Genomic DNA, 14,359 nt, shown 5'->3' on the forward strand with positions numbered 1-14,359 from the left:
TTTCAGGAGTGCTCATTAGTTCATTCTCTTCCTCTGTTCTTCAATTTTCTCTGTTCAGACAGTAAATAATCCTCGCATGTGGTGCTTACAAGAGCCACTGTTCATTTTTGTACGCTGCTAAACAACTGCCAAATGCAGCAGTGACCACATTTTATTGGTGGGTAAAATGAAACCTCTGTACACGGTCTGCAAGGATGCTTCAGAGTGGAGGGTGCTCAGCAAGTGTGGTCTATAATGTGCTGCCACCTAAAACTGCATTTTGACAAATGAGTGATATTTCGCCAAAAAAACCCTGCCACATTTTGAGATTTGGAAAAAATACCAAATCAAATCCATCCATTCTTTGCTTGTACAATCTTTTAAGATAAGTATTTTTGTTTTATTTTTGCATATCTGAATATACCTTTTTCAACTCACTTGACATATCCATCTTTCTGTGCCCTCACCAGGCCACCCGTAGAAGACAACCAAACCCTGCTGACTCCGGTGGTGAGCTGTGGCCCACCAGGAGCCCTGCTAACCCGGCCTGTCATTTTAACCATGCACCACTGCGCAGAGCCGAACACGGAGGACTGGCAGATCCAGCTGAAGCACCAGACTGCCCAGGGACCATGGGAGGTGAGGCTCCAGAGCTCCAGGCCTCATGCTGACTGCGTGTAGGGCTATCTGCTAGTTTTTCAGCTACTTTCCCAAACCGGGATGCCTGTATTTTGGATTTTCAGTGTGAGATGCGTGGCTGCTACAAGGAGGGGGGAATACCTTCAGCACCAAGTGTCTGAGCTGCCCAGTGCCCATGCAGAGATGCTGTCTTGGGGCAGTTCGGTGCTTCCTAGTTCTAGCTATTTTCTGTGAAATAGCTTTCATTGCAGGATTTTGGCACTTGAGCTTTATATCGTGGCATGATATTGTGCTGAAGTCATGGGGACAGAAAGGCAAAATATAAAACAATGGCTGAAAATAATTTCTGATTTGTCTCTAGAAATAAGAAAATGCTTTTTACGGAATAGTCTTCAGTCTTCTAGTTTTTCATCTGTTTTCAAGAAAGTAAAAATAATGATGCAGCAGGAGGATTTCCCGGGGCAGGGTGGCAGAAGGATCTTCCACTGTAACTGGAGCATAAAGTGATGCTTTTGGCAAGGCTGGGCCATCCTGGCAGAGCCCTTCTCTCCAGCCCTGTGCTTCTAGGTACCTGCTGCCACCAGTTTGGTCCCAAATAATTAATTTGGCAAGGGCACTTTCTCCTACTGGTAGGTTTAATAAGGTCAGGGTGGCTTCTGAAGGCAGCTGGGCTGACAGCAGCAGGAGCTCTGTGTCCAGCACTGCCTTTGAAAGGCCCTTGTGTTTGTCCCCTGCCTGTGGCACCGGCTCTTCTTCACACGGGGAAGGAGCCTGCAGCAAACACGGGCCTGTCTCGCCAACTAATCTACACCCCACCAGCCTGACTCTTGGCAACTCCCATATGTTCCTTATTTGTGCCTGTGCGTTGCTGGCACCTCTTCATTTTCTCTCCCATCCTCCTCCTGCCCTTGACAGAGCGGTTGCTCCGCTGGCCGTGCGCACGCTCTGGTGCCAGCGCAGCCTCCGTGGCGTCCACAGCTTAAGAAGTGAAGGGTGGTTATTTATTCAACACGCCTGTAACTACTGATGTCGGGCTGCCAGATGCGTACATTGTTCTGCAGACCCACAGGCAACAGGGATGAAACAGATGAGTTGTTCCAAGCATCGGGTGGCACGTGGTGGCTTTTCAAGTGGCGGTCATCATCCGCTGGTGCCTTTTTGCTTCTGCTCTCTCTCAAAGCCATTCAAAGAACTCCGTGTTGTGTGTTACACCACGTTACATGCAGGGTTGAATGGAAAAGTTTGCAGAGGAGCTGGTTTTCTTTATGCATAGGGTGGGGAGGTTGTCCTCACCCTGCAGTCTTGTCGTGGAGGTTTCTTCTAATGGAGCAGCAGATGATATTTCATGTGGATGTGGTATTCAGCCATCGTGGAGGTTACTTCCCTTCCCTGAGTTTTTATAGCTCCTTATTGTCATGCTTAAGAAGTGAAGGTTGTTTATTCAGCATGCCTATGACTACTGATATTAAATATCGGTCACTGGATGATTAGTTCTGCAGTATCTTTTTCAGCAAAGTATTGGTGATATTTTCATTATTTGCCTAACTCTGTCCAGGTCTACAAAAGCTGCTGCAGGGCCTAGTGAAAAGAGTTATGAGGCTTAGGGGAGTGAGGGCAGGAGGAAGTTTCTACCACCAGCATTCTAGAGAAATCATCCCTTCCCTGCGCTTACACAGGAGAAAAGCTGGAAGCAGGAATTTTGAATCTTGATTAATCTAAGGTGCAAACAGCAAAGACTTTGTGCATAATCCAGGCTTGAAAGGGACATTGCTGTCTCAAATGAGAGCAGCTCTGAGGGGTCAGGAGCTCTTACTTGGCCTCTTTCTCCCTTAGGATGTGGTGGTGGTTGGGGAGGAAAACTTCACTACTCCGTGCTATATCCAGCTGGACCCAGAGGCCTGCCATATCCTGACAGAAACCCTCAGCACGTATGCCTTGGTGGGACAGTCAATCACCAAAGCAGCAGCCAAACGTCTCAAACTGGCCATCTTTGGACCGCTGTCCTGCTCTTCGCTGGAGTACAGCATCCGGGTCTACTGCCTCGATGACACGCAGGATGCCCTTAAGGTAGTTGTTGCTCTCTCACTCTTTTTCCTTGCTCCCTCTCCAGCTCTCGCAGGACTGCAGTCAGAGCAGTGACTAGACCCTCCGCTCCATGTCGTCCTGCTCCCTGGGTTATTTTTCTGATTAGAAGAGCTTGACAACCAGCTGCTGTTCTACAATTTAACCCCCACACACTATAAATTATCCTTTGCATAGGGATCTCATACTATTTTCTGCTCTTTTGTTTACCTGTATTATATCCTGAATCCTAAGATTTTTGCATTATTAAAAGGCCATAAGGTACACATGGCTTCATTCCCTGTTCATGTATTTTTAATGCTAAGTGCCAGCTCCCCAGAGATGGGGAGACATATAAATGCTTCTTTGTAAATAGTTGATAATGATAGAAGAAGCTTCTGGGCTGTTAATCACTGCCTGCTTTCATACTGCCTTATTACACCTCTTTGCGTGCAGCTTTTTGTGTTGGGAATTTGCAACTGAAATAAACCAGAACTGTTGCTATCTCTAACTATATAACCTTACTCTCACTCTTGCATGCACACAAACACACACTCACTATGTGCAGATGAGCAGATAGATAACCATACTTGCTATTTCTCTTTACGAATACCTGTATTTATCCAGATGGTATCTATAATAGATGTACTCATGAAATATGTAACTCCAACCATACGTGAAAGAATGGAGGTTATTAAAAGGAGGATTTTTTTTTTTTTTAATCATAGGCACTGCAACTTCCCAAATGCCTCTTTGCAGCCATCTAAATTCAAAGTCTGACTCTAAGCTCAATCACCTTGGTGCTGTATATGCTTTTGTTTCCTCAGCTCTGCATGGGAATTACTGGGATTTAAACCCCCATATGCTGGCTGGGAGATGTTTGTGTTTTTCAGAGCAGTGACTTCCATTACTGTGAATGGCACGCTCTGCTTTCCTCCACAGTCCTAGCTGATACCAAGGACTGCCTGGACTTTTCTGGGGGAATACTCTTTCGCTATATGTAAGAAAGGCAGTAAAGTGTAAGAGTTGAAGCAGGCCTATCGTGACTCCAGCATGGTCTTGTCTGTACAGGGCCTTGGAGCTTGGCCTCTGCCCACGTGTTGGTGTTACCAGGCTTTTAGAAACATTTTTTTTTCCCCCAGTCTCGCTTCCCTTTTGTTTTTCCTCTTTAGAAGAAGCAAAAGGGATCTTTCATAGCGATAAAGCTTTGAAAGTCCTGACGGTTTTATGCCTGTGCTGTGTAATACAATTTTCCACAGGTTCACTGAGGCCTGAGGTAATAATAAGTGAGTCGGAGGGGCCTGGAACAGACAGCTAATGCAGTCAGAGCTGGGGGAATCCAATTAGGTGTGACTCAAGAGCTGTTGTTTTTTTTCTAATAGACTGTGGGCAGAGTCGTGAGGTAAAGTTAATCCAATTCAGTGCGATTAGCAGAAGGGATCAGGGGAGGTGCTGAGCGATACAGAGGGACCGTCTTTCACCTGAGAAGCTGTAGCCAATGTTTGGGAGAAGTCCTTGGACTTCTGCTGTAGGTAGACCCCAAAGTGAGCTTGTAATTCAGTGGAGAAAAGTGAGCAAAGTCAGGTGGCCACCATCCCACTTGTGCCTACCGCTTTTTTACAGCAAAGCACATGCAGTTTCATTTTTTTCTTTTTTGGCACATCTGTCCCAAGACTGGAAGGCCACCCATAGTTCAAGACCCAGCTAGCTGGTGGTTTACAGGAGGGCAAGCACAGGCGGTTGCTGGCCACAAGTTTCTATGAATGTATCAATTGCATGTCTCTGGAAATCCAAAGTCTGGGGAAGGAGAATGTTTAAGAAAAACGAACCTAGTAAATTAGCTGTAGATGAAAGAGTTGAGCGTGAGCCAGTGTGTATGGACCAGAGTCTACGGCCCAACCGTGTGCGATAATATTGTGTAGACTCAAACTGTGGCTATTTCAAAAGAAAAAAAAAAATAGTTGGGGTGTTGCCACGTGCTTTCACAATAACCAGCACCACAGCACCCCGTCCATGCTGGGAGGAGGCCCTTGGTGTTGCCATCTTGCAGAAACAAAGGCATTCACCAGGCGATGACCACTGGCTGTGCAGGACAAGACATGCAGATGGAGCTGGGCCAGCGAGGTTAAAAGTAATTTGGAGAGAGTAGGAAAGCTGTAGGGAGCAAACAAGGCACTGGCTGCACCATCTCAGTGTCTTGGGGCTGGTTGCTCCGGGTGTCTGAGATTTGGAATAGCTTTTGTAGGGGATTATGTTCATTTTAATAAGCAACAGAATGCATTCTGTTATTATTTACAACTAGTAAGGAGTGTGCCATATGCTGAATGTGTCCTAACAGCCACCAAAGGAAGAGAAGCAGTTGCAGTATAAACCACAGTGCAGTATTTATCCAGCAGGCTTTTCCTTCCCATCATGGAGAGTAAGCACTCACTGCCGAGCCACCGGTGCCCGCAGTACAGCAGGGAAGTGTAATGGCTTGTCATCAATAAGAGCTCAGTTATTGTGGGAGTGGCTTGGTGGGTTCCTAGGGGCTGTGGAGCAGTGGGCTCAGTGTTGATCACACGTGCAGCATCCTCTGCCCCACAGGGTCCCGAGCCACCTGGATGAGATGCTCATAAAAACACTTTTTGGGGAAAGGATGAGGGTAGTGATGACCTCAAGCACTGTCCTCTTTCTTAAAGCTGATTTTTGCACTTAGAGGGGGATGCCCACACTGGTCTGCTGTAAAAAACCCAACAACAAAACAAAGTAATAATACAGTAACTATAAAGACATCCAGCTGCTTTATTCTCATCTGTTTATTCACGTATGGCTTTGACATTGAGCTATGTGAGCTGCGTGCGGCAGTGTGGTGGCTGGGCTGAACAGCCTCACACACTGCGGGGTGAATGAATGATTTCAGGCTGCAGCAGGGTGGCATCCCCGAACCTGCCTCATGCTGCGCAGTAACTGTCCTCCAAAGGCAGGGAAAGGCATAACAGTCACGTAATCTTCTCTCAGTTATTTAATGCATATTTTTCCCTCTAGTGAAGAAAGGCAGCAGCTTAGACTGAACACTGCTTGGGTTTGCTTGTGCTCTGTCAAGGCAAATACAGGTTGTGGCTGTCCTGGTGATGCTGACAATGGAGCAATGCCTCACACAGCTCGTTCTTCTGGGAAGAGCATAAGGGTGTAATTCCCAGCTCAGCAGGGTGATGAGATGCGATGGGGAGGGTGGCCAGAGCCACCTCAGCATGGAGGAAGAAATGTGCCATTCACATCTTGGCTCAGGAGAGCATAGAGGCGCTAGCCAGTAGGATAAGCACTGCTCTACATAAAGTGCCGTATGGCTAAAGCCAGCCTGCAGGTTTGAAGGGCTGTTCAAATCGTGTCTCCAAATTAATTCTGAATTAATTAGCAGAGCAGCATGGGAGAAGCATGGGCTGCTTGGCATCTTCCAGTTGGAGCATGTAGGTTACGGTGATCAAGGGTGGTTACCAAAAGTGGGATATTGAAACTAGACACCCAGGTCTGGTGGGTGGTATGGGGTAGTGTCATTGCCATGGTTTTTTTCCCACAGTAGTGCAGCTCCCAAAGCCAGTTTTGCACAGCCAGGAGCAGTCGCTCGACCCCCTTGTGCCTGAGAGGTGGAGACTGCAATTAGCTTATGCAGTGCCACGCATCGTCTTCTGGCCCTTCCAGGGAGGTAATTTGAATGTAATGAAGATCTATAGTAATCAGATAATTACTATCGATTGCTCTTTAGACATCTTGACAAGGTAATTAGGGAGCACTGGAAAGAAGCTGGAATAGATTCATCGACATAACCTTATTCTAAAAGGTTTCCTGGTTTTGTTTCTTTTCCTCTAATGGCTGATAAGCCAACATTGTGTTAGCTTCAGGATCTGCCAGGTACTGGGACAGGGTCTTTGCTTGTATGCTAACTAGATCCTGAATGTGATCAAGGGTAGCTTGTTTTTTGCTTAGCTAAAAGAGAAGCTCCTTCAGTTGGCCTGGGGTAGCACCCTGGTTTCCTACTCTTTGAGAGTGCTCATTCAGTGCATGATTGCCTTTGGCCACATGAGGCTGGTTGATTGGGTGCCTTTTGTAACTAAATATGACTGAGATTGGCTGTGTTCATTTCTAACGGGACTCATGTAGGTGCCTTTGTACTTGCTTCTTCCATGTGGACTACAGTTAGGCTGTTTTTAAGCAATGGTCCACTGTGGTCTCATTAGTTACACGCATATATTTGTTTTTAGCTGCAGAAAGTGACCAAACTCTTGGCTTACTGGCTTTTAATTACAAGGTCAATATTTCAGTAACCGTGAACCTATGTGTTTGGATGTACAAAATGCTCTGTCACATTGCTTTGATAACCATCCTGATTGATGGTTGGTCTCAGAATAGACATCTGTTATCTCCTGTACTGCTCTGTCATTTGCCAGGAGGCCACAAGCTGAAGGATGAGTGGTACGCACAGATTCCATGTTTGCAGGACCTACACAAATCAGAGCTTCCAAAAACAAAACAGTAAAGCTACCATTAGATATTCAGTTTGATGAGCAATGGAGAAGACTGACATGTCCTATAAGCAGAAAGCTTAATTGCATGCTATTATATTGAATGTAAAGACTTTGCATTCAGGCACCATTTGAATACAGAAATACATCAGACAGCACTGTGTCTTCCAAAGGAGACATGGGTGCCTGCATCCCTGCTGGGCTGCTGCTGTGTGAAAGAGGTGAGGAGCTTATAACTGAGTTCCCCTAACACGATTCCAGTTCACAGGGAAACACAACTCTGTGCAATGCATGTGCACTTTTTCTTTTCCCTGTGTTACACAAGTTACAGCATCTACAGCAGTCATTCTGGAGGAGTCAGAAGACCAGTGTTCTTTCCTGATGAAACCTGACCACTTCTTTTTATCACAATACTGCAGGAGGTCCTCCAGCTTGAGCGGCAGATGGGCGGGCAGCTTTTGGAGGAGCCCAAAGCTTTGAATTTTAAGGGAAGCAGCCACAACCTTCGCCTGTCCATTCATGACATCACCCATTCTCTCTGGAAGAGCAAACTGCTGGCTAAATACCAGGTGAGCATCACAGACCATTCACATTGGATCCCAACAGTGCGGCTTAATGAAGTAGTGACACGCAGGGGTGCTTAAAAAACACCAGATGCCAGACTGCGGTCCAGTGGACAGTTTTTCCCCTGGACCATTTGCAGTGACAGCAGTGTGTAGCCCATGGTCTCTGGTCACACAGCATCCATGCCCTGGTCCTACATTCCTCCCTGACTATACTTCTTCTGCTTTCCTTCTGCAGGAGATTCCCTTTTACCACATCTGGAGTGGATGCCAGAGAAACCTGCACTGCACCTTCACGCTGGAAAGGTTCAGCCTGAATACCCTGGAGTTGGTGTGCAAACTCTGCGTGCGGCAGGTCGAAGGAGAAGGGCAAATCTTCCAGCTCAACTGCTCCGTCTCAGAGGTAAATGATGCTGGTGCACTTCTCTATCAGACTGCAGGAGTGTGGGAGGGCTGAGGAGGTGTATCGTTTCCCATTGCTACTGTTTAGTGCTTCCCATTTTCCTCCTGACTGCTGGGATGTATTTAAGGGATGGATTAAGTTGTTGCTTTGTATCTCCTGTTGCCTTTTTGTTTAGTTTCTCTCATCTCAAAGGGAGTGTGTCCCCCTCAAGGGAGGGAGGAGGGCAGCTATAGTCTCCTTGTCTTTCTGCGTCTATGTGGAGGAATTCTTTGCCTACCAGTCCCTAACACATCTTGTGAAGCACTGCTTCCTGGCAGTGCATGAGACTCTCATGGCTGATGTTTCCCTGGAGAGGGAGGAAGAGGAGTAAGAAAACGTCATTGCTGTGGATTTGCATGAGCCACTCCACTCTGGTCCTACATAACTGCTGTGCAAGAAGCACTATCAGATGGTCTAGCTGTGGTATACTTTTGTCCTCAGATTTTGCTACTGTGCCGATCCTGACTATTAGCTTCTACTATTTTTCTTTTAACAGCAGATATTTTCCAGTAGAAAAAGGATCATAAGTTTTGGAACACCTTTGCTGATGCTATGTAGCACCTGGAGAATTTTCACTCCTTGGGGCAGTCAAGCTTAGGGCTGAAGCAACATCTCCAGGCGTGAGTGGCATTGACGTCAGTGAACGTGCTGGTGGATTTTGTGCCTGGTACCCTTCAGCGGCTACAAAGAGCAGGCTCTCAGGCAGCAATTGCTGCTGACTGACTCGGGCAAGGGCTAGGAGACTACAGACAAAAGTTACTTGTGCTGTACGGCCTCAGTGGTGTGCACCATTGCCCATAACATCTGCTTGATTATTGCGTGTAAACTTGCATATTCAGCTGGGGACTACACAGCATTAAAGACAGATGGTAAAACAAGTATCATAAACAATTATTGTAATAAGTGCTGCATTGAGGTAATCTCTAATTTAACCTCACGGAGAAGAAAAAGAACTGAGAGTAACTTTAATGAAATGCAAGTACACACTATAATCATCTTCAGCTGCTTGTGTGTAATAGGGCCTAGTAATGGATTCAGTGGGAACAGGATAATATTCTTGTCTTGTGCTGTGATCCCATCCATCAGGGATGAATAGAAAGAGGAAATAATACCGCCACTATCAGGGCTGCCTCTTGCAAAATTGCTCCTCCTGGTTGATATGTAGTGATGCTCGGGAGCTGAAGCGAGGGGCAGGAGGACCTTGGTCTGCTAAGGGCTGGTCTCACTGGTTTGATGACAAAAGCTACCTGGAAGTTTAATAACAGCATACATTTTTTGGAGGGGAACCAAAGACTGCACATGACCATGAGTATCTCCAACAAGATTTCTAGAGGATTTGTGATGGCAGCTCTAGCCAGACATTACCTGATTTTGAGGCATTTTCAGGTTTTACAGGAGCTTCCCAGCAGCCAGCTTGATATGAAGAAACAAGGCAGCTCACAGAGGAGAAAACAAACTGATATTTAAGCTAGAGACCTTCTTTCTACCTTCCTGTGGGTGCTAAATCCTTCCAGGCCAAGGAAGAGATAAAATTCTTGCCCAGTAGAATCAACCAATTGTTATTCCCACCGGGGCCACATTATACACACAGACACACAGAATGTTCGGGGTTTGGAAGGGACCTCAAAAGATCATCTAGTCCAGCCCCCCCCCGCCAAGAGCAGGATCACCTACAGTAGGTCACACAGGAACACGTCCAGGCGGGCTTCGAATGTCTCCAGAGGAGGAGACTCCACAACCTCCCTGGGCAGCCTGTGCCAGTGCTCTGTCACCCTCACAGTGAAAGAGTTTTTTCGAGAATTTTTGTGGAACCTCCTTGTTCGAGCTTGAACCCATTGTCCCTTGTCCTGTCATTAGACGTCACCGAAAAGAGCCTGGCTCCCTCCTCCTGACACTCCCCCTTGACATATTTATAAACATGAATGAGGTCACCCCTCAGCCTCCTCTTCTCCAAGCTCAAGAGACCCAGCTCCTTCAGCCTTTCCTCCTAAGGCAGATGTTCCACTCCCTTCATCATCTTTGTGGCTCTACGGCTGTGTCATGGGGAGCCTCACAGCTGGGAGGCATCAGAGAGCATCAACCCTGTACCCACAAAGAACAGGCTGGCTTCGGAGGTGACTTTCCCCTTCAAATGCCACTGAGCACAGTCCTGGTCTCACAGAGGAGGGCAGCAGCTGCCCCCGAAGCACACATGCTCCATCTGTCTCCAGCACCACTTCCAGGTGGTTTAGCTGTGAAGGGACCAGCTTGTGCCTGGGGCGGTATTAACCATCTCTCTGTGGTCTGCCCAGTGTCAGAGGCTTCGGAGAGCCCAGGTGCTGCCAAAGGGGTGTCAGCAGCATAAGCCTGGTGCTGGTGTCATGTGGGGTGGGGGGACTTGAGGGTCCTCGAGGAAGAGATTCCTGCCAGCCAAGCCAGAACAGCTCTGGTAGTAGCAATTTGCTCTGAAATGTGTCAAAAGTGCCTGATCTTTCATTATTTCCAGTAAGTGATTAATAAAGCTGGCTCAATTTTGTCCAGCTGTGGTAATCTTCACCCTAAAAAAAAATTAAAGGGGGAGGAATAAATTCTGCTCTCTACCCAAAGTCGGTTATAAATATTTCCCTTTTTCAGCTGGCTAACATAAACATTGATTAGCAGAGGCCTGCTCCCCTCTAATGCGGGTGAAAACACTGAATCTCAGAGGATACACTTCTACAATCATCTCTGCACTCGGTAACAAAGCTGCTGTATTTATAAACTATTTTTTTTACTTTCTTTTCAGGAACCTGCTGGCGTCGACTATCCTCCTATGGACTCAGCAGGCACCATCACCACCATAGTAGGGCCCAGTGCTTTCAGCATCCCCCTCCCGATAAGGCAGAAGCTGTGCAGCAGCCTGGATGCGCCCCAGACCCGAGGCCACGACTGGAGGATGCTGGCCCACAAGCTCAAACTGGACAGGTGAGAGGGGCTGCCTACGTGTGGTGGGGCGGCAAAACTCCCCCCCACCCTGGAGGTTCTGTGCAAAAGGGGCCCAGTGAAGACGAATGGCAGCAGATGTGTCTACAGGCTGGTCAGACCGACCACACAGGAGATGCCCGTCCCCATTGCCAGTGCTGTAGAGGTGCTCTGGAATCATGGAAATTCAGGTAGCCCTCACACAGCTCAAAAAAAATCCAGCGAGTTTCCTTTTGGCTTGTTGCAGGTACCTAAATTATTTTGCTACGAAATCGAGTCCCACCGGGGTGATCCTGGATCTCTGGGAAGCCCAGAATTTCCCTGACGGCAACCTGAGCATGCTGGCAGCAGTTCTGGAAGAAATGGGAAGACACGAAACCGTTGTTTCTTTGGCAGCAGAAGGAAATTACTGACGCAGCCTTGGCGTGAACAGGGAGGACAGGCACAGGGAGCGGTAATGCCCTGTTATTACAAGTGAGAATTGAAATGAAAACCCAGACCAATGAGTTGCACGAGAGACATTTCAGAGAAGAAAGCAAGCAAACAAACAAACAAAAAAACCAACCCCAGCCCTGACCTTCACACGTGCTCTCCTTGTACATTATCACACGATCTAAAAGAAATCATGCAAAGTTGTACCTTGAAAATATAAATCCAACCTAATGTTCCTCTCAGCTTGGCTGTACACTGCTTGGTACAGGATTTTACAGTTTCCTAGGAAACGCTTTTTATTGCTATCCAGATATATGGATAAACTTTCTTAACGGTCCCAGTTTCTATGGATGTTGTTTACATCAAATTCTGGACAGGGGTAAGGAGACTGTCCATGGCTCTTTATATTTTTTGTTTAAAGCCATTCTAGACAAGGCTATGGACAGTTGGTTGTGGCTATTTCAGCTTATTGGTTTCTGGTGAATTCAGATTTTTGGCTACAATTCTGCACATCGATTGTCTCACAATGATCCTCCTGTCATTGTTCTGTTTCCTAGACCTACTTGTAAAAAAAAAACCACAAAACCAACACAAGAAAATCAGAGTTTCAGAGGTGTGCATCTGGAAAGCAGATACTCTGGGTGCTAAGCAGGAACACACATAATGTCCCCTTCCTTCCCCGATCAAGTGCCACTGAGCTTGTGTGGAGAACATAGGATCGGAGTTAATTTTTGATTCACGCCCTTTCCACTCCTTTGCGATGTGAGGGGGATGGATATGCAATTCAAAGTGGTTAGGGGAAAAAAAAAGAAACCTGGAAAAAAATAAAGAAGAGAAGTTGCTATGATAATTATTTACTAATTAGTATCTAGTGCAAGGATTATAATGATTATTATTATTATTATTATCATTATTACTTTGTTTCTAATTTTGTCAGCAGCAGAATGAATCATTCCTGTTTTTATGGAGCTTGTTGTCCCCTTCCTGAAGGTCTTCTAAACTGTGTCCCTCTCTATGCTGTCTGTCCTGACCTTCTCCTGCCATCATACGCCTCCTCCAAAGTCCTCTACTCGCCCACGTGGGTTGCTCACCTTATGTTAGCATTGCTGTGCCTCATGCCCAACACACATGTGGTACAAGCCGGTGACGCTCCGCTGAAGTCACTGATCTGCACCCGCAAACCTAACACCCTTCCCTGGGATGTTTTACAGCACCTTGGTGCCTCCAGGTTGCTCCAAGAAGCAATCCTGTCCTGAGGTGCTTCATCCCCCAGTCTGAATCCCTGTGGACCGCCGGTTCAGGAGCCCAGGTGCAAGCACGTGGAGGCACTGATGCTGATCACCTGATCTGTGCATGCAAGGTGGGCATCCTTGTGTCTTGCTTTGACTGGAGGCGGTCTGAGAGCCAGCAGCTCCCATTAGCTTCCCACGGAGCTGCAGGTACTCACTCTTGCTGAAAGCCACCACCTCCCATAATGTTTGCAGTAGTCAGGGCTACTGGGCACTCTCCACTGGGTCATTTTTGGGTGAGATGCACTTGGCAGATCTCCACGGGTACCCCCAGGCTTGGGGCAGCCAGGGAGGCCTCCACCATGTGGGCTAGGGTAGGATGATGGAGCAGTGAAGTCGAAATCCCTTGTGCTGCAGTGTTCTGCCTTCACTGCTCGCTCTCTCTGTGCCACTGATGCCTGGGTGGGGTGGTGCAGGTCCTCGCTGGCTGACCAGGAGGACATTTGTCCCTCCTCAGCCACCTCCCTCTTGGCCACCAGAAACAAGTCAAGTGGGAATTTGTCAAAAGGTGTGAACTCTTGCTTTTTTTATGGTTGTCACTGCAAACATATTTTATTTTTCTACTCAGTGAAAAGACTGAGTCTTTGGTACATGACAGCACATAGGATCACAGTAGTTTTACTGCCAGGCTTGTCTGTCCTCTATTTGTGGTGCAAAAAATTACTTCTTCCCCAGGGAAGAAGTACTTCTTTCCCGTCCATTCCAGGTTTCCAGCCAGGCCCTGGTTGTTGCTGTTGTGCACACATGCATGACCCTGCCCACGCACGTATTCCCGCTCCATGTGCTTCCTGAGACCAGAGTTGGCTTGTTTTCTTTTGTGTTTTTTGCTTTTGATTTTTCCCCAGGGCTTTCCAGGTTGTGGCTTTAGAGGTAACTTTGAAAATGTCATTGGTCATAATGAAAGGAAAATTTCATCTGACCTTTTTCCTATTTGACATTTCCATAGGCTTGGGACTTTCTGGTTTTCTTTTCTCAGTTCCCTGATACCAGCAGGGTTTTGATTGACTACTGGGCAGCTATCACAAAGCGCTCACTTCCTTGTACGAAGTAACTTGGCAGTTTGCAAATCAGCCTTTCAGTGAAAACCAGAGACTGGAGGAGATACATTTTAACTTCTAAGGTCTGTCTGCGTTTCACCTGTGTAAGCTCCACCTCCTCTTAATGTGGTGATATCAAGGGCATCCTTTCAACAAAGATCCATCTTCTTTTTCACCTTGGGCATCCAACACAGCCCATTGCAATGCTAGGGTCTTTTCCAACCTGAATTGTTCTATGATTCTAGCGGAAATCTTGCTTTCAGCTTCAGGAGGTTTCGACTGGGGCTTCTAGCTCTGCCCTTACCCTGTGTCTTTTACTCACCTCAGAGCTCTAAAATGGCTCTGAAAAGATAGGTCTCACCTTTTTTCCTTCCTGTGCCATCCTCAGGTGTATTTAGGTCATGCTTCTTCTCCCTTCCCATGTGTCTTTCCCATGTGACTCCTCTTCCAGGGCAGGTGCATGAGCTGAAGTGCC

General features: G+C 47.0%; 1 protein-coding gene across 1 annotated transcript; it reads left to right on the top strand.

Annotated features, from left to right (window-relative positions):
• Positions 1–449: 449 nt before the first annotated feature.
• Positions 450–12,259, top strand: LOC104272045 (netrin receptor UNC5C-like; the record flags this gene model as incomplete). The annotated part of the gene is made up of 6 exons (XM_009866923.1): positions 450–618; positions 2,452–2,685; positions 7,601–7,750; positions 7,983–8,147; positions 10,951–11,129; positions 11,374–12,259. Coding segments are annotated over 6 exons (1,063 nt in total), but the record flags the coding sequence as incomplete, so codon positions are not given.
• Positions 12,260–14,359: the final 2,100 nt, after the last annotated feature.

Source organism: Apaloderma vittatum, unplaced genomic scaffold (assembly GCF_000703405.1).
Source record: "Apaloderma vittatum isolate BGI_N311 unplaced genomic scaffold, ASM70340v1 scaffold41893, whole genome shotgun sequence".
Taxonomy (NCBI): Eukaryota; Metazoa; Chordata; class Aves; order Trogoniformes; family Trogonidae; genus Apaloderma; species Apaloderma vittatum.